Source organism: Lagenorhynchus albirostris, chromosome 20 (assembly GCF_949774975.1).
Source record: "Lagenorhynchus albirostris chromosome 20, mLagAlb1.1, whole genome shotgun sequence".
Lineage (NCBI taxonomy): Eukaryota > Metazoa > Chordata > Mammalia > Artiodactyla > Delphinidae > Lagenorhynchus > Lagenorhynchus albirostris.
In genome coordinates, this window is record NC_083114.1 from 7,272,396 (window position 1) to 7,290,412 (window position 18,017).

The 18,017-nt window shown below is 53.8% G+C and overlaps 1 protein-coding gene across 8 annotated transcripts in view; it reads left to right on the forward strand.

Moving 5' to 3' along the window:
- GAS7 (growth arrest specific 7) overlaps window positions 1-18,017 on the forward strand; it is a 200,877-nt gene that overhangs the window by 166,594 nt on the left and 16,266 nt on the right. For all 8 annotated transcript variants that reach the window (XM_060136151.1, XM_060136158.1, XM_060136155.1 and 5 more), the window contains 4 exons: window positions 3,058-3,147; window positions 7,009-7,124; window positions 9,648-9,722; window positions 14,513-14,591. In XM_060136151.1, the coding sequence (XP_059992134.1) occupies window positions 3,058-3,147; window positions 7,009-7,124; window positions 9,648-9,722; window positions 14,513-14,591 (360 nt within the window). The remainder of the gene's footprint in view (window positions 1-3,057; window positions 3,148-7,008; window positions 7,125-9,647; window positions 9,723-14,512; window positions 14,592-18,017) is intronic.

Genomic DNA, 18,017 nt, shown 5'->3' on the forward strand with positions numbered 1-18,017 from the left:
CGTGTTCCATAGCACAGCATCGTGGGTGAGGGCTCGAGCCGTCAGCCCAGACTAGAGGCAAATACTTCTGTGATCCTCAGTTAATCAAATGAGACCAGTGTGACCCAGCTTGTGGGGCTGCCGGCAGGATGAAGTGAGGATGTACACAAAGCTTTTGCAGAAATTCTCCCAGGATGCCTCCCACGATGGGGCCGGTGAGGTGTAGTTCTCGAGACGCCCACCAGGGGGGTGCAGGGCTCTGCCAGGATTCAGGGAAATTCCTATGGGATTGCCAGGGCTGCGAAATCCCAAAACCAGAGTTGACAGGGATGGAGACGGACACCCTGGGGCCACTGGCCAGTCCATCCAAGGGCTGGTGTCCTCAGAGAGTGGCAGGAGCCCCGAGAGGGATGAAGCCTTGTCCTCCCCCAACCTCTCTCCCCCCAGCCCCTCTAGCTTTCACCTTCAGTGGTTGTTATAGGGCCACTCGTGGTACGCCCCTCCCCTGTCTCCTAGACCCCAGACAAGGCACTCTAGAAGACCTTTGTATCCACTTCTGAGTACCTGCCTCCACGATGCTTAATGCCCAGTGTAATGTCATAGTTAATTTATCATTAAATTTGCTTGAAGTTTTCATGGATTACATTATTAAACCAAATAAAGATAGGCTGTGGTCATCATTGTTTGTTGAGGCAAGAATAGCTGGAACGGGAAATAAGGAGTATGTGAAACTGTGGAATCCAGCCCTGGTTTCCAGAAGGAGGCTCATCTCTGGACAAACTTGGGGGTGTCAGCCCAAAAAGAGGGTTTGGGGAGACCATTGCCTGAGCTAGGCATTGAGAGGCTGGCCACCCCCAAGCAGACTCCTGCAGGCCAGTGATACCTCGGGTGGCTGGGGGCTGGGGCACTGGGAGAAAACATCTCATCCCAGGGGTTCCGTGGGCCTCTACCTTGACCTTGGTGGAATTCCATGCTCCCTGTCTCCAGGGCTCTTGGGGTCATTCCTGGCCCTGATCCTTCCTCCTGTGTCGTCATGCTTCCCTCCAGAGCGGGAATCCCCGCCCTTACGGCGGCCAGATGCCAGTATCTGGGAGGAGGGGGCCCTTCCCTTGGCTGGGATCTCTCCTGTGTTCCCCCCCCCCCCAGGAGTGCAAGAGAGGCCTGTGCCCCGGGAGCCGGCGGGGCCTGGATTTACTTCTAGCCGCCCCCAAGCACCTGAACCAGAGGCCATGGCTGGGGGCCCACGGCCTGACTCAGCTAGCAGAGGGCTGCTTTGGCTTACAAGGTGTCATCGTTGTTGTTGTTGTTAATAACCATGAATGAGCTGCTAACATTTAAGCATTGAGACACTTCACGTACAAATCCTGATCTGCTGCTGCTCTCGTGTCATCGCATAAGCTGACCACCCTGGGCTCCTCATTCTGGCTTGGCATCAGTTGGCGGGAGCTGAGAGGAATCTGCCCCCTAGTCAGACGTTCGCAGACACCACCCCGCTTCCCGAAGTGGAGGCTGGTCCCCCACCAGCCCAAGCTTCAGTTTCCATGATGTGCGGGTCCCTCACTTCTCTGCATGGCTGCCTGGCCCTGAAGTCTGTGGCTTGGATTCAGAACCTCAGGGGTGTTCTGCACTGTTCTCGCCGTGAACGTCTGATGGCTCCCACTTCGGCAGATGCTGGGGCTGTGACGAGGGTTAAAGACCGCCAGGGCTCCGGCCTTGCCTTCCCGAGGCCTTGCAGCTCCCAGAACAAATGAGCGGACTCTCTAGGAGCGGATCTGGGGCTTGAAGCGACATCAGCGGGGTCAGCGGCGAGGCCACTTCTGCCGAGCAGGGAAAGCCAGGGGCACCGCGATCATGCTCAGGCAGAAAAGTCTGAGCAGAGCCCAGGGATCTGTGTGCTGCTGTCTCCCGGGCCAGGGCCAGCCCGCCCCAGGCACGCACCCTGGATTATCACTTAAACTCTGTTCATAGAATATACATCATGAGGTAAAATTCACAAGGTAACTTCTCACCCAGGATGCTCAGCCACTTCATTCCTTTCCCTGGAAGCGAATGATGTTATCAGTTTCCAGAAACATACCAGACGGGTGTCTAATTCCTTCCTCCTCTTTTCTTAAATTTTATTTATTTTTTTAAAGATTTTTTTTTTTTTTTTTTTTTGGCTGCATTGGGTCTTCGTTGCTGAGCGCGGGCTTTCTCTAGTTGCGTCGAGCGGGGGCTACTCTTCATTGCGGTGCGCAGGCTTCTCATCACGGTGGCTTCTCTTGTTGCGGAGCACGGGCTCTAGGCGCGCGGGCTTCAGTGGTTGTGGCTCGCAGACTCTAGAGCGCAGGCTCAGTAGTTGTGGCGCAGGGGCTTCGTTGCTCCGAGGCATGTGGGATCTTCCCAGACCAGGGCTCAAACTCGTGTCCCCTGCATTGGCAGGTGGATTCTTAACCACTGCACCACCAGGGGAGTCCCCTCCTTTTTTTTTTTTTTAAATTTAAAAATATTTTTTTACACTAAGATAGCAAACAGTAAATACTAGTCTACCTTTTCTTCCGCCACCCACCCACTTAACACTGTATCCTGCCACTCCTTCCTTATCAGTACAGAAGAACGTTCTTGCCATGTCTTTCACCATGGATATGATGCCCATACAGGACTGTCTCATACTTTTTAACCATTCCCCTGCTGACAAACCGTGGAGTTGCGTTCCAGCCTTTTGCTACTGCAAACCGAGCCGTGGTGAAAACCGTGTGCGTATGTCACTGCACCCGTGTGTAGGTATCTGTAGGATAGAATCTTACAAGTGCAGCCTCTGGGTGGAAGGCTGTGGACATTTGCAGTGTTGCTAACTTCTGTTGCACTGCTCTCTAGACAGTTTGGACTGATTTCAGTCCCTCTGGGGTGGGGGTGAGTGCCGGTTGCCCCTCATCTGAAAGGCCGACTGCCAGAGCATCCCAGGACCCCAGCGCATGTTCTCTGTCAAGCTAGCCCTGTAGGGGGACCTCTTCAGTGCCATGTCCTAGGACCCAAGCCCCTCCAGCTTCTCCCAACCCTCCAGCCAAGCCGTGTTCTTCCCTGTTCTGTGTCCTCCAGATAAACTGCGTGACATTTCCTCACCCAGACACGATGCCGGAGCAGCAGCTGCTCAAACCAACCGAATGGAGCTACTGTGACTATTTCTGGGTAAGTGGTGCCTCGGCGTCCCCGCACTGCGGCCCCGGGGACCAGGAGTGGACACCCGGGAGGGGGGCGGTGGCTTGAGCTCAAAGCAGAGCGGCCTCTCCGGGTGAAACCCAACGGGCTGGCAGTCAATTGAGCACTGGAGGCTGGAAACGTAAGTCCCACTTGGAGTCTCGATCATTCCATAAATCTCAGAAAGTCCACAGGGCAATATGGAAACTCCAGGCAGAATGCAGGTAAGCTGGAGGGTCCCCTTGCCGCTCAGTGGTAGCAGGAGACCAGAATCGGCTCCAACCTGGGCTTCAGACCTGCTCTGTCACTCTTTTTATTTTTTATTTTTTTTTCTGTGCGGTACACGGTCCTCTCACTGTCGTGGCCTCTCCCGTTGCGGAGCACAGGCTCCAGACGCGCAGGCTCAGCAGCCATGGCTCACGGGCCCAGCCGCTCCGCGGCATGTGGGATCTTCCCGGACCGGGGCACGAACCTGTGTCCCCTGCATCAGCAGGCGGACTCTCAACCACTGCGCCACCAGGGAAGCCCCTGCTCTGTCACTCTTGTAGGTGATCCTGGACAGTGTTTCTCCTCCTGGGCAGCCTCCCTGTTTCCATCAAAGTCACAAGGAGGTTAGGCACAACCTGTAGGGGACTCCAGTTCGAATAATTCTGTGGTTCCAGGCTTTTGCGTATTGCTCCATGGGTACGGAGTTTCAGTTTTGCAAGATGAGAAAGTTCTGGAGGGGGATGGTGGTGATGTTTGCACAACAGTGCACATGTCCTTAATGCCACTGCGCTGTGCACTTAAAAATGGTTAAGATGGTAAATTTTGTGTGAAGTTCTCCAAAATTAAATATCTTTTGACAGATTCAGAGTCCTACTCAGAAACTCTGGGAGTACTTCTGGACATTTTCATTTTAAAATTCACAATGGCTTTTAAAATGAAATCACCCCGTTCTGGAATCAGACAGTGGTGATTGTTGTACGACCTGTGTATATATTAGAAACCAGTGAATTGTACACCTAAAAAAAGTAAACTTCGGCAAAGGCCCCAAGGAACGAGAAATTTAAAAAATCCAAACTTTTTTTTTAACCACCAGTCAGAATGGATCATCTATCCTGTTTTAGATTTGCTAACCAAGTACTAGACAAAAATGCTTTTGTCTTTCTACCAGATCTCTTGCCCTTCAGAAGGTAGCCAAAGATTCCTGTTGCTGTGTTTCTTCCAGATCTTCTGAGATATGTGCAGAGGCAGCAAATATTGTAGAAAGGGCTCTGGCTTTGGCGGCAGACACACCTCGGGGGCAGGGGTGAGCCCAGGGGTGAGGATGAGCAGGGAATCCGAGTGTACGAGACCTCGCAGCCTCCATAAGGATGCTGGGTTTTATTCTGTTTGCAGCGGGAAGGTGGTGGAGGGTTTAAGCAGGAATCGGATGTGATCTGATGTGCCTGTGTCATGCAAGGAGGGCTGTAAACAGGCAGAAGTGCCCGTGAACCTGTGGGAGGCCAGGAAAGATGGTGGCAGCTGTGGAGATGGAGGGGAAGAGCTAGGTTGGAGACATCATCCTTAAGGGGGGTGGGTGCAGGAGAGACGTCATCCATAAAGAGGGGAGCAGGAAACAGAGCATGCGGGGGAGACCAGCTCAAGCGCCGGGAACGGGCACCCTGGTAGCCGGAGGTCAGCGGGTGGCGGATGCTGGGGGATGGTAGGGAGCCGGGGGAGTGGGTCATCCTGCTGCCGGTCAGCATCACCCAGGTCCCATCTTGATTCAAGCCCTCCTGATTCAAGCCCTCCTCTGATACTTACCCCAGGGTTTTATCTCTCGGACCATCAAGGCCTTTTCCCCTCACAGAAATTTTTCTGCTCACACGGTTATTAAAGCCCACTTCCTCGGGCTGGTTTTCCCAGTGTGGACAAATCACTCAGCACATACGTCCTCTCGGGGAGGCAGACTGGGGCTCAGTATTTCCAATAATTTTTCTTTGGCTTTTTCGTCAAGATGTAGCATTCATACAATGGAGGGCACACGTCTTACATGTACTTGGAGTCACTTTTCAATGGCCAGAGCAGCCCCCTTGTGACATGGTGTGCCCCGTGTGGTGATGATCTCCCCGTCCAGAGAGGTATTACAGTGTGGCTCAGAGGGCCCTGGGTCAGGGCAGCTGAGGAAGGGATCCTGCACTGGGAGGGAGTGGGGAGGTAAGTGGCGTTCTCCGGGCGTCACCAGCCCTTTTCCTTTCCCCTCTCGTAAAACAGCTGTTCTAACGGGATGTTAGAGGTGCAATCCATTCTTATTTTAGGGTGAGTGGTGGGAGACACGGCCTAGAATTGGAACGACCTGACCGCTGTGCCCAGTGGCTGAGCTGAGAGAGAGCCCAGGTCTTTCCAGATCCTGGGACAGGGTTCTCACTGATGCTCCTCTCTGTGGTGGCAAAGGACCTATTTTTTTGTTGTTGTTCTTTTGTTGTTTTTTTAATTAATTTATTTTTGGCTGCATTGGGTCTTCGTTGCGGTGCGGTGGCTTCCCTTGTTGCGGAGCACAGGGGGCTCTAGGTACACGGGCTTCAGTAGTTGTAGCACACGGGCTCAGTAGTTGTGGCTCACGGGCTCTAGAGCGCAGGCTCAGTAGTTGCGGCACACGGGCTTAGTTGCTCCGTGGCATGTGGGATCTTCCCGGACCAGGGCTCGAACCCGTGTCCCCTGCATTGGCAGGCGGATTCTTAACCACTGCGCCACCAGGGAAGCCCTATTTTGACCTGTTTCCAACTCCTCCCTTGAAGTATCAAAGCATTTGACTCTGGATCCCTGGTGGGAAAGGCTGCCTTGGAGCGGGGACAGCTCTAGGAGTGGCACCCGCCAGGGTCCAGGAAGGCTCTGAGGGTTGATCTGCAGCCGTAGCTGTGGGAACAGATGCTGGAGGCCTGTCTGGCAGGGAAGGCCATGCTCGGGGTACCAGGGAGGCAGGGAGGGCCGGGGGAGAGCAGGAGAGAGAGATTCAGGCGTCTTTGAGGAGGGTCAGGCGAAACAAAACAAAAAGCATTTAATTTTGAAATGTTAATCTTTGCTTGCAAAATGAATTGGGTACTAAGTTCCCATTTCAATGACTTGGCCATCTTCCCCAAGTCCTGACGTTTCTTTAAAGTAACTAATTTAAATACCATCCACCGAAGACTTGGTATTTGCCGAACACTAGGCTAAGCTGTTTCCATGTGTCATTTGTCCTGCGATGACCGCGTCAGGTGGTTGCCATTATGTCCCCAGTTTCATGGAATGAGCAGCTCAGATTTAAAGTGAGGGAACTTGCTTGGGATTCCCCGGCTGGGATGTCAAGCCTGGAAGCGGGCCCTTTCCCACTGCGGCTGCCCTTCAATCCAGCTTCTCCGCAGAAGTCACTACGATCTTTTATGCATGTGCGTTGGAGGATGCCACTGCCCAGCCAGTGCAAGAGAGGATGGCATGGCTCAGGGCTGGGGGTACCTGCGCCTGAGGTTACACACTGTCTCCCTGCTTAGTCAAGATGTCAAGACTCCGCAGAGGGTCTAGCCAGCCCCAGCAGCTGCCTGGTGCCTGTGCTCTTGGCCACATACCCTTCCTCCTCTTCTTTCCCAGGTTGTGGGGTTGAGGGGCACGCACATGGGGTGGCGGCAGCGATCAGGGCTTAAGCATCAGAGAGCACGTGGGGACAGGAGCGCCAGGAGAGGCGCGAGCTGGGGCAGCCAATACTCCTGCCCTTGTCCTGCCTCTGGGGCTGAGGACAGGGTTACCAGGCACATCGGGGTCCCTTCTGGGGTCTGTCTTCCCTGCGCTCCATTCCTTCTGGCTCCAGACGCTGATGTCACCTAAACGCTGCTGCTTCTCATTCCTTCCTAGGCTGATAAGAAGGACCCCCAAGGCAACGGAACCATGGCTGGGTTTGAACTGCTGCTTCAGAAACAGCTGAAGGGCAAACAGATGCAAAAGGAAATGTCAGAGTTCATCCGGGAAAGGTGAGGCCTGGGCCCTCCCAGCTCCGGGGACTGGTGACAGCACCCACCTCGGTCCCTGAGCCCGAGGGAGTGAGCAGCCAGGGTGAGCACTGCACGCCAGCACTGGGCTTGGTTAGCGCTAAGGGGAGCGCAAGACGGGAGTCACAGGCTTATGGCCCTTGGGACACTTCTGGCCAGCAGATGTGTTACTTTGGCCTGTGTGATGTTTTTAAAGATATGAACCAACAACAGCAAAAGAAATTGGTGGATGTTACATTAAAGTCTGCATATCTGGCATCTCTGGGGAAAGAAGAAAGTCTGGCTCCGTGGCTTTGCATCCCTCATGCAACAATTGGCTGGAGCTGAAGAGCAGCCGCCCCTGTACAGGGAGTGTGTGTTTCTAGTTTGCCACAGTCCCCACTGCTCCCTAATGTCTCCCCACGCAGACTGCTTGGCCCCTTTGCTTATCTACGCATGCGCCGCCCTCATTTGAAGAGCCGTTCCTTAACGTAACAAAAAAGGAGACTGTTACCTTTTCAATTCATCTTTGAGCCAAAGCCATGTCCCAGGCCTGGGCATCCAGAAACCCTCACCCTCCCATTCCTGCTTTCAGGGAGCTCAGCCTACTGGGAGAGTCAGATAAGGTCATTACAGTTAAGTGCAGGGATTATAATAGTGGTTTGCCTGCCCGTAGATGAAACAATAAATTCAGCCTGATGGAAGTGGGGAGAGCTACAGAGAGAAGTTCCTTCTTCATCTCCCCCCTCCTCAGTCTCTCCAAGTTCTGCGACCCTGTAAAGCACATACCCACACACCTGCACACTCACACAGGTGCACATACCCCCCCGTTCCACATGTGTGCCGTCTGGAGTTTCCAAGGCACACTGGAAATATTGATAGTAAATGGCAATATGTTTTTTAAATGTTTCTCTTTTAATTATAGCAGCAATAATCCAGTAACAGTTCTCTGGCATTTGAAGGTGTCTGTTTTCCTTAGGAGGCCTATTTTCTGTTGGTATAATCGGATCTTTATTTTATGACCCATTAAACCGGTAGGAGATTGAGAGATTCCGTAGCTCAGGTGTGAGAAAACAACGGTAGGGAACAGGCCAAGAGGAAAACGGCTGGAAAACCCTAGCTTAGGGTTCACACTTTAGTAAAGAGGTCGTGTCAACAAATAACTGGAACCTTCCACATGAGAACACTGGTCTTCCCTGGGACAGGTGGACTCCTGTGACTTTTCTCAGTCCACCTGGGGTCTTGTAGAGGGGGACCTTTCAGAGCCGGGAGGGGTGGGAGCTGAGGTGCAGAGGTGAGAGCTGGGCCGGGGCTAGGGAGTGGGGTGGGGGTGGGGGCATGGCAGACATCCGGTAAACCACGTGGCCACAGCTTAGGGGAGTGATGCCGGCTCTGGAGGGGACGGGCCCCGTGCCCGGTGCGTGCGGTGGGCATTGATGAGCCTTTGAAGCTGAGAGCGTGACATGGTGAGATCTGCTTTCTCCAGAGAACTCCTGGCTGGAGGCTGGCCGCCCGTGTCCTCCTGGGGAGGGGAGGGACTAAAGGCTGAGCGGATGGAGAGGAAGTGATGGAGGCAGGCTTGAGAGTATGTGGAGACGGTGGAGCTGGTAGTGAGAGGAGGAGCGAGACTGAGCCTCTCAGCACCGAAGCAGGAAGTGATCATGACTCAGAACACCGCCCTGGGACTCTGTCAGGCCCCCCTTCAGCTCCTGATCAGCCTGGAAGCAAATGCTGCAGCCCTGGGCACAGCTCTGGGGTTTTATTCATTTGCCCAGTGATGGACCAGGGGCCTCTCTGAGGCCCCAGCCCTCTGGCCAGCTCTGGTCGTCGCAAGCACAGCTCCTCGGGGGACCACTTAGGCAGTGACTAATGCCATGACAACACATTGTACACGGTTGTGCCAGATATTACTGAGCGCTCCCCGGAGAGCTGCCTTGAAAGTGTGTCAAGGGCCTGCCTGCCGGAAGCGAAATCCAAGGCAACTTCCCTCTCTGGGGAAGTGGAATCCGCCGCAGAGCTGGGCACTGCTGGTTTCCATGGGAATGTCTGCACCCTGCAGGCTTGGAAGTTGGGGGCCCTGGGGTCTGGGAGAACGTAGAGAGGGGTTCTGTTCCTGCTTCGGAGGGGCCGACGCCACCTTGCAGGCTCTCAGCACAGAGCTCTGGGGCTGGGAGAGGGGGCAGCCGTGGTCCATCATGAGTTACATTTCTTCGTTGAAGCGTTTGCTGTGTGTCCAGCCCTGTGCTAGGAACTGTGCAAATGACCACTCTTCTCCGCACAGCCTAGGACACCGGTGCATATGCCTCACTTTGCAGATGAGGTTCAGACAATTTCATTCATTTATTCATTCAACATGTATTGATTAAGCACCTACTGTGTGTCAGGTGGACAGACAAGAGCCACGTACTCGCAGAGCTTATGGTCTGGCGGGTTCGTCTACATGTTCGTTACTAAGTAGCAGGGCTGCAGGTCAGACCCACAGTCTAGTGCTGGGGAGCCGACATGTTGGATTTTCTCCCTTTGCAGGATAAAGATTGAAGAAGAATATGCAAAGAACTTAGCTAAGCTGTCTCAGAACTCCTTGGCTGCCCAGGAGGAGGGGTGAGTAGGGAGGACCGTGATGGGGGTGGGGAAGGAGAGGGGACACTTGGTGGGGGTCCCTTTTCACTGATCACTGATCGTTGCCATGGTCCCATAGGGATGGGGAGGTCTCCATAGACCTGGCTGAAGGGGAGTGCCCATGGTTCAAGGTGGGCATTCATGGTTCAAGGGGAACATTCATGGTTCAAAGTGGGCATTCATGGCTCCAGCTGGCCAGCCGTGACCCCAGGTGTGGGCATTCACCCTCAAGGTTGGTACTTGCGTATTATCTACTGTCTAGCGGCCAAGGGCCTCCTGCCAGATGCTGGAGTATGTCAGGACCCCCTCTGCCCTGTCACCTGGTAGCTGGGAACCAGCCTCCAGATGCCAACCCCTGCCCCCCTTTCGCTGAGAGCAGGCTGGTAGGAAACTAGGTGTGACAGGATTCCACACCCAGCCCCCTTGTTTAGAATTCTCTCCTGTGGGCCTGAGGCCCAGGCTCCCCTCCCCCTCCTGCTGTGACAGTCCAGACCTCCTTGGGTGGGACCCGGGCTGGGAGAGGCTCAGCCCCACCCTCCCAGCCACGGAAAGATCCCTAGTTGGGGAAAGACTGTAGCCTTCTCCGCTCCACCTGTTAACAAAGAGTTTCAACCTGTTGGTGGGAATGCAAAATGATGCAGCTGCTGTGGAAAGCAGTTTGGCAGTGCCTCAGAAAACTAAACATAGGGTTACCTTATGATCCAGCAATTCCACTCCTCGGTTTATATCCAAAAGAATTAAAAGCATATATTCAAATACATGTACACGCATGTTCGTAGCAGCACAGTTCACTACAGCCAAAAGGTGGAAACAACCCAAATGTCCATCAAAGGACGAATGCATAAACACATTGTGGTCTGTCCACGTGGGATATATGGGTATATGATGGAATATTATTCAGCCATAAAAAGGAATGAAGTACTGATCCACATTACTGTGTGGATGAACCTCGAAAACATTATGTTAAGAGAGAGAAGCAAGACACAAAGGTTGCATACTGTATGATCCATTTATATGAAATGTTCAGAATAGACAAATCCACAGAGACAGAATGAAGATGGGTGATTGCCAGGGGCTGGGAGAAAAGGGGACTGGTAACTGTTTAATGGGTACGAGGTTTCCTTCTGGGGTATGTGTTCATCTGCTTGGGCTGCTGTAACAGAATACCATAGACTGGGTGGCTTAAGCAACAGAAATGTAATTAATCACGGTTCTGGAGGTTGGGGAGTCCAAGGTCAAGGTGCTGGCAGGGTTGGTGTCCGGTGAGAGCTCCCTCTGCGTTGCAGGTGGCTTTTCCTCGGTGAGGAGAGACAAAGAGCTCTCTGGTGTCACTTCTTCCCCACCCGTATGACCTCATTTAACCCTAATTACTTCCTTAGAGACCCCATTTCCAGATAACAGCCACACCGTGGGTTAGAGCTGCAACGTCTGAATTTGGGGAACACATTCAGTCCATCACAGGGTGATAAAAATGTTTTGAAACTAGAGGTGATGGTTGCACAAGATGGCAAATGTAGTAAATGCTTATCCTCTTTAAAGTGGTTAGTTTTGTGTTATGTGAATTTCACCTCAATACTGAAACAAATACAGAGTCTCAGGAGGTTAGAGTTGAAAGGTCCCCCGAGGTCCTCTCTCTAGTCCGACCTCCCTCCAGTGCAGCCTCTGTTCGAATCCCTCCTACAAGGGGAAGTGAGCCCCCGGGGATGGAAGACATCCTGTCATGGGATGGCTGTGGTCGTCAGAGAGCTGTGATGTTGAACAAGGCCAAATCTGCCTGCATGGCTTGAATCCTTCAGGCGATGGGGCTTTGCCAACCGAATGTGGCTTTGATTAGGGCCTCTGTGTGGGCTCGCTGTCTAGCCAAGAGGCCGCCTCTGAATGGTTTTCATTGACCCAGCAGGCCACTGGGTGGTCCTGCGCGGCCAGTGTCTCTTCCAGGGACATAAATGAAGTTGCCTCCGGCTTCCTCCTACTCCCTGCACCGGGCCTGAGACCAGGGCAGGAAGGGAGCTTGTCGGGGAGTCTCCCCTCCAGCCTGGGCAGGGGGCTTTCCTAAGTACCCCCATGCCCTGCAATGCAGAGCTGCTCTGGAAGAGGCTTCCACCTCCTCAGCCTGAGCTGCTGCCAGGGACACTCCGTCCGGCCAACACGCACAGCATATGCTCCCAGCTGCACGAGCCAGGAGTCGGCCCTCGCCATCATGCCGTACACACGTGCGCCCCCAAACACGGGGCAGCCCGCCACACGCTCACGTTCCAGCATCGGCGCTGCTCACGTGCAACACAGCCAGGAACACATACCCCCCATCTCCCCTGCGAGCACGCACCACCCCCAGACACACGCTCCTTCCGGAGGCGCCTGGACCCGCCCCTACTCACAACCTGCAGCTACACTGTTTTGCATTCACACACAGCTTTGCACGCCAGCCCGTCCACCTGAAACTTTCCAAGCGCGACGCCGGAGCCTAGAAATGTGGGGCAGCCTAGGAAGGTGCGGACGGGGAGACTTGAGTTGTGCTGTGTCCACATTAGATGCCACAGGGTGTGTGCACATTGGTAGATAAACAGCATCAGGTGATTCGTCCTGCCTCCAGTTCTGCGCTCCTGTGGTAGTCGTGACAGTAACGTGTTTAGATTCGGCTCGGACGGTCAGCTGGAACCGCGTGAGAAATGATATCTCGGGTTTGGGGTTTTGTTTTGTTTTTTCATTAACCTCTTATCAGATGAAAAAGAATCTCTCTTCAGTGAGAGCATTTCTAAATGGCCTTTTTTTCTAGCTTGTGACGTGTCTCCAAGGCGGCTGGAGTATTGGGAGGCGAGAGGCCTGCTCGGGGCTGGACCAGCCCAGACAGGCCCAGCTGGGTGTGTGGAGGGACGTCCTCCTACTAACGAGGGCCCAGCCTGGAGGCAGGGCCGAGGCCATTGTCCTGAGCGTGAAGCTGTGCTTTCGCCCTTTCCTCCCGATGACCCTCAGATGACAGTCTCAGGCCACTGTCACTGTCCCTGGGCCAGTTACTGACCACGTGCTCTGCTGACAGCAGACTTACAATCTCTCGGCACCACCAGGGCTTCTGGGCTCTCGTGTGTACCTCCTGCCGGCTGGCGATAGCTCAGCTGCGGGGAGAAGCCCCCTGCAGCCCCCTTTCGTCAAACTCCCCCTCCTCCTGGGACTGCTTCCGTAAGCTTGTTGGCTTTCCCTGTAGCTGTGTGATCCATCTTGAGATCGTCTTTGTGTGTGGCATAGGTCAGGGGCGGGATTCCTTTCTTCCCTGTGGATGTACAGTTGTCTCTGGGCCATTTCTTGAAAGGCTTGTCTGTTCTCCATTGAGATACTTGGCACCTTTGCTGCAAGCGCGTCGCCTGCATCTGGGCGAGTCTCTTTCTGGACCTGCTGTTCCGATCCCGTATCTGTATGACTATCGTGACCGCTTCCACCCCCTCCTCCCCCCACCCTGGACCCCCCTACCCGTCCGCCCAGTCAGGTAAGGAGCCAGGCCACCCAGTGTGGGCCCAGCCCAGCTCCCGGGAGCTCAGGCCCTTCAGGCCAAGACAAACGCCAGCAGCTTGGATCGCTCCGATTCTCACTCCATCTCTTCTCGGGTAGCCCCCCAGCCGGGATCACCTGAGGGGACCTTTCTTTGCTGCCAAGATAAAATCCATCAGTTATTTCCCATATACAGCCGCCTCGGCCTGAGCCAGCACCATGACCAGACAGGCCCGGACTCTGACCACAGAGATCGGTTCTGTTCTGTCCTGTTGGGTAATTCTCAGCTGCTGGCCGCTCGGCTCACAACCCAGAAGCCTCGCAGCCTGCTGTCTTTGAATCAGCTTTCTGCCCCTCAAGTGTAATGAATTCTCTGGGGGAAGTGGCTTTTTGATGAAATTAAGTCAACGGACCATTCAGCCCGGGTTTACCAGCTGGGTGGAGAGGTCTCGAGCAGACGTGCAGGAGTGTCGTTTTGAAGGTCATCGAGGTTCAGGAATTCCCAATCAGGGAGACGGGAGCGCGGGGGCCGCGTTCAAGAGTCCGAGGGGCTTAGGAGATTCCTTCTACTTGGAACATCTCCTACCAGTGGAAAAGTTACTTAGCTTAGAGGACGTTGCCCTTCTCTGGTCGGCTGTGGGCAGCACCGCGGTTCACAATCCAGAATAGGTACTAGCGGGGGGCCATGCTCCTGAGGATGGTGTTGGCGAGCCTCCTCTGCTGTGTGGGCATCCCTAAGAGGCTCCTAGACCCAGGTGGTCCATCTTTGCCCTCCTTGGAAGTCAGGCCGCTGGAGGTTCGCCTGCAAGCAGGGCTGCGTGGTGCCTTCTGTTTGAGAAGAGCTTCTCCCTGAAAAGGCATCCGTTCTCCTTCCCTGGCTTGCCAGCGGGCATTTCCAATCCTCAACAGTAAACCAGGGAGGAGCGACAGGAAGGCCGGAGACAGTAATGGGCCAGGTAGTAGGGTCCTCACGGCACTGTACCCCAGCTCCCTCTCACACCTCCCCAGTCCTCTGGGCTTCTGGGTATTTCCCCAGGCACTCGACTGTCTGCTGCCATCTATTCTCTCAGCTTGGTTCGGGAGGGCTCCTCTGCTCACATAGGTCGAGGCGTGGCGCTCAGGTTTCTTTTGTGCCTGGCCTCTGCCTCGTCCAAGTCCACGGTCTCTTGTGTCGTACGCTCCCCCGGGACTCGGGGTCGAGACCCACCATCCTGTCTCAGGGAGGGCCGTGGCCTCTGACCTGAGGTCGGTGTGGCCTCCCCGAGCTCATCGACTCCTTGGTGTTGCAGCTCCCTGGGAGAAGCGTGGGCGCAGGTGAAGAAGAGCCTTGCCGACGAGGCCGAAGTTCACCTCAAGTTCTCCGCCAAGGTAAGCCCTCCCTGGGTTGGTCCTACGCACCGATGTGCTGCTGAACGTCTAACAACGGTCTCTCCAGGGTGTGGTGTTGCACAGTTTCCATGGTGTAAACCTCGAGTCGGGAAGAGATGCTACCATTAGACCGTGCTCCCCCTGTGCCAACAAAATAGCATCAGTAATCATAGAGCGTGGATAAGAGTCAGATGGAGTTAGGAGGGTATGAGGATATGTATTACCTTTGTTTTTAATATAGTTTGTTAATTTTAAGTTTAGGTCATTTAATTTTTAATACTGGCTGTCTTTAACAGCCAACTCACAAAATTCCTCCAAATTTAACGCTGGGCTCTGATGAGCCAGTGCGAGTAACCCCAGCACACCTCTGCGAGGTGAGGGTAGATGCCCCTCAGTTTCTCGGGTGAGCCCCTGAGTGATGAAACTGCACTTTTGTGTTGCTTGGCTTTCAAAGGAATGCATTGGCATTTTCTATCTCTTCTTAGTGTCGGGAGAGACTAGATTATTTCGAAGGGAGAATTTTTTTGTTTTGTTGTGTCTGTTGTTACACAATGTCAGACTAGGTAGCTGACCCTTCTTTCCATTGGTCCAAAAGACTCCAGCATCGTGCCCTCGGACTTTGATGTTTCTCTCCTACTCACTCTGTCTTCAGGACTCAGAGTGGTGCCTGGTACATAGTAGATGTCAATAAATATCTTCTGAAGTTATGACGATCTCCTCTCGACCCCCTAGTCTTTTGAGGCCTACTTTCTGCCAAGATTTCTCCGTGTTTCCAAACAACCCTCTCTTCCCCACTCCCTGTCTCCTGTCTCCAAATTCCCTCTCAGGCTCTTAGCTGCTTTCCAGGTGGAAAATAAACCAAGAGTCTAAGGGGGAAATTCACACTAAAGTGTGCGTGACTGATGGGGCCGCCCACTAGGATGCTTGCCTTCTAAAGGACGAGAGCCCCTGGAGAGGGGCATCATTCCCGGTGACCTTTGCCTACTGGGTCTACGCTCTTTCTTCTGCCCTCCCACAGTCACCAGCCCAAGAGGACACTGGGACAAAGCACTTAAACCCTCTGAACCCACATTTTTTTTTTTTTGGTACGTGGGCCTCTCACTGCTGTGGCCTCTCCCGTTGTGGAGCACAGGCTCCGGACGCACAGGCTCAGCGGCCATGGCTCACGGGCCCAGCCGCTCCGCGGCATGTGGGATCTTCCCGGACCGGGGCACGAACCCGTGTCCCTTGCATCGGCAGGCAGACTCTCAACCACTGCACCACCAGGGAAGCCCCTGAGCCCACATTTTAACAGCAGGGTGTACGCTACCTCCCTTAACATCAGGGTGTAAAGGAGGAGGATGCCACTTGAACGTGGCATCCCACAAAGATGGCTGCCCCTTCCCGCGACTTCCGCACTCAGTGCTCCCAGGTCCTATGTCTTTTCTAGCGCTTCTTCCACAACAGTTGCATTTCTGGGCTTAGTGCGCTATTGGAAGCCAGGAAACTGACTTTGTATCCAGGTCTCCACCCCACCCCGTGATGGTTCTCCGCACGCCGAGGGCAGGATGAGTGACTCGTACGGCTGAGATGTGTGAAGGAGCTTTATAAAGAGCTGAGCTGGGAGGAAAAACAGTGTGTTACCAGCTCCCTGCTCCTGAAGGATGCTGGAGCCCCAAGACTGAGTTGACACCCAGATGTGAGTGAGAATTCCTGGGCCAGCAGTGGCACACTAACCTCAGACACTGACACTTGGCAAGGAACTTGCCTCTCAAGTACTGGGAGAGAAGGGAGCTCCGTGAATGGGTCTCTTTTGAGCCTTGCGTACAAAGCAGGGAGTTGTTTTTAAGCTGTAGATCACGGTAGTGTTCCCTTTAGGTCTCCCTTCTCCCTCCTAGCCCCCAGCAGCTCCAGCTTCTGCGGTGGTGGAAACTTCCGTTGACTGTGAGATGCATGCAGAGGCTGCCACTGTGATGGGACTGGGAGCCGGGTCTGCGAGCTTCTGAAGGGTCGCCTGCCGCAGCCCCAGGAATCCTGGTGGCATTTACTCTCCATCGGCAGGCCGTCTGATTCTCGATCGTTCGTAAGGTGCCCAGCGGGTGACAGAGCACTCCCCCCGTGCAGTGTTTTCCTCTAATCTTTCCTTTTACTACTGCTGCTCACAGCAGTACGTCTGGTCACCAAACTGGGTGGGTTTTCCCCACGCCAACCAATTCCCTGACCCCAGCTGGGGGTCCTACAATTTAATTCAGTTCTGACACTAACTCCCCCAGGGTCAGCATAGGATCCTGCAGGTTAAGGACTCAGTGCTACAGGACCAACCCTACTTCAGATGGCTATCATAAGAAGTGGGTCCCCAGGTTACCCACAACTTCTGTCCCACTTGGCTACAAATCAGGGGTTCCCGTGACCCCCTCCTCAGGTTTGATTATTTGCTAGAAGAGCTCACGAAACTCAGGGGAACACTTATTAGGTTTACCAGTTTATTATATATTAAAGGATAGGATAAAGGCTAGAGATGTGTGTTCACGTCTGAGTGTGTTCACCAGTCCAGAAGCTCTCTGGGCCCTGTGATTGACAGATTGTTATAGAGGTTTCATCACATAGGCAGAATCTCCTCTCCTCTCCCCCTTACCAAGTGATGGGGAGGGGGCTGAAAGTTACAAGCTTCTAATCATGGCTTGGTCTTTGTGGTGACCAGCCCCCGTCCAGGAGCCCAGGCAGAGGCACCTCATTCGAACAAAAGACCCTCCTGTCACCCAGGAAATTCCAAGGGATGTAGGAGCTTGGTATCAGGAACAGTGGGTCAGAGACCAAATATTAGACCAAAGGATGCTCCTGGGACCTTTGTTGTTTAGGAAATTGCAAAGGCTCTAGGAACTCCAGCCAGGAGCTGGGGACAAAAAGCAAAATATATATTGGTTATTATATCACAGTATCACGGTGATGTAAGTGTTAGGTGTAGGATATAATTCATCTCCCTCAATTTTATCAGCTACTGTTCAAGACAGCATCTCCGTTTCACAAATGAGAAGGAACAGAGGGGTTAAATCGCAGCCAGTGGTCACACAGCCAAGTGGGCTCAGCTGCTGAGGAAGCAGAGGAGAGGACTGAGTGAATTGCAGCTTTGACCTCCAGACCTTTTCTCCGGGCGGACCAGTGGCATTTAAAACACAGAACCCTGTTCTGAAGAGCACTCTGCCCTCTCTTAAGGACTGTCCAGGGCAGTGCAGTCCGGCCCTCCAAATGCCGGGATGTTTTAATTCAGGGCTGACTTCAGGTAGCTGACGGGAGGCTTCTGAAGAAGGTTCACACAAAATTCACACATAGATGTTTCTCTAAGAATGTCTGCTGCCTCCAGCCCATCGGGGCGGTGTCGGTGCCCTCGGGCAGTCATGGTGGCGGCCCAGTGGTTGTGTGACAATTCCTTGAAAAGGCTCCAAAGAG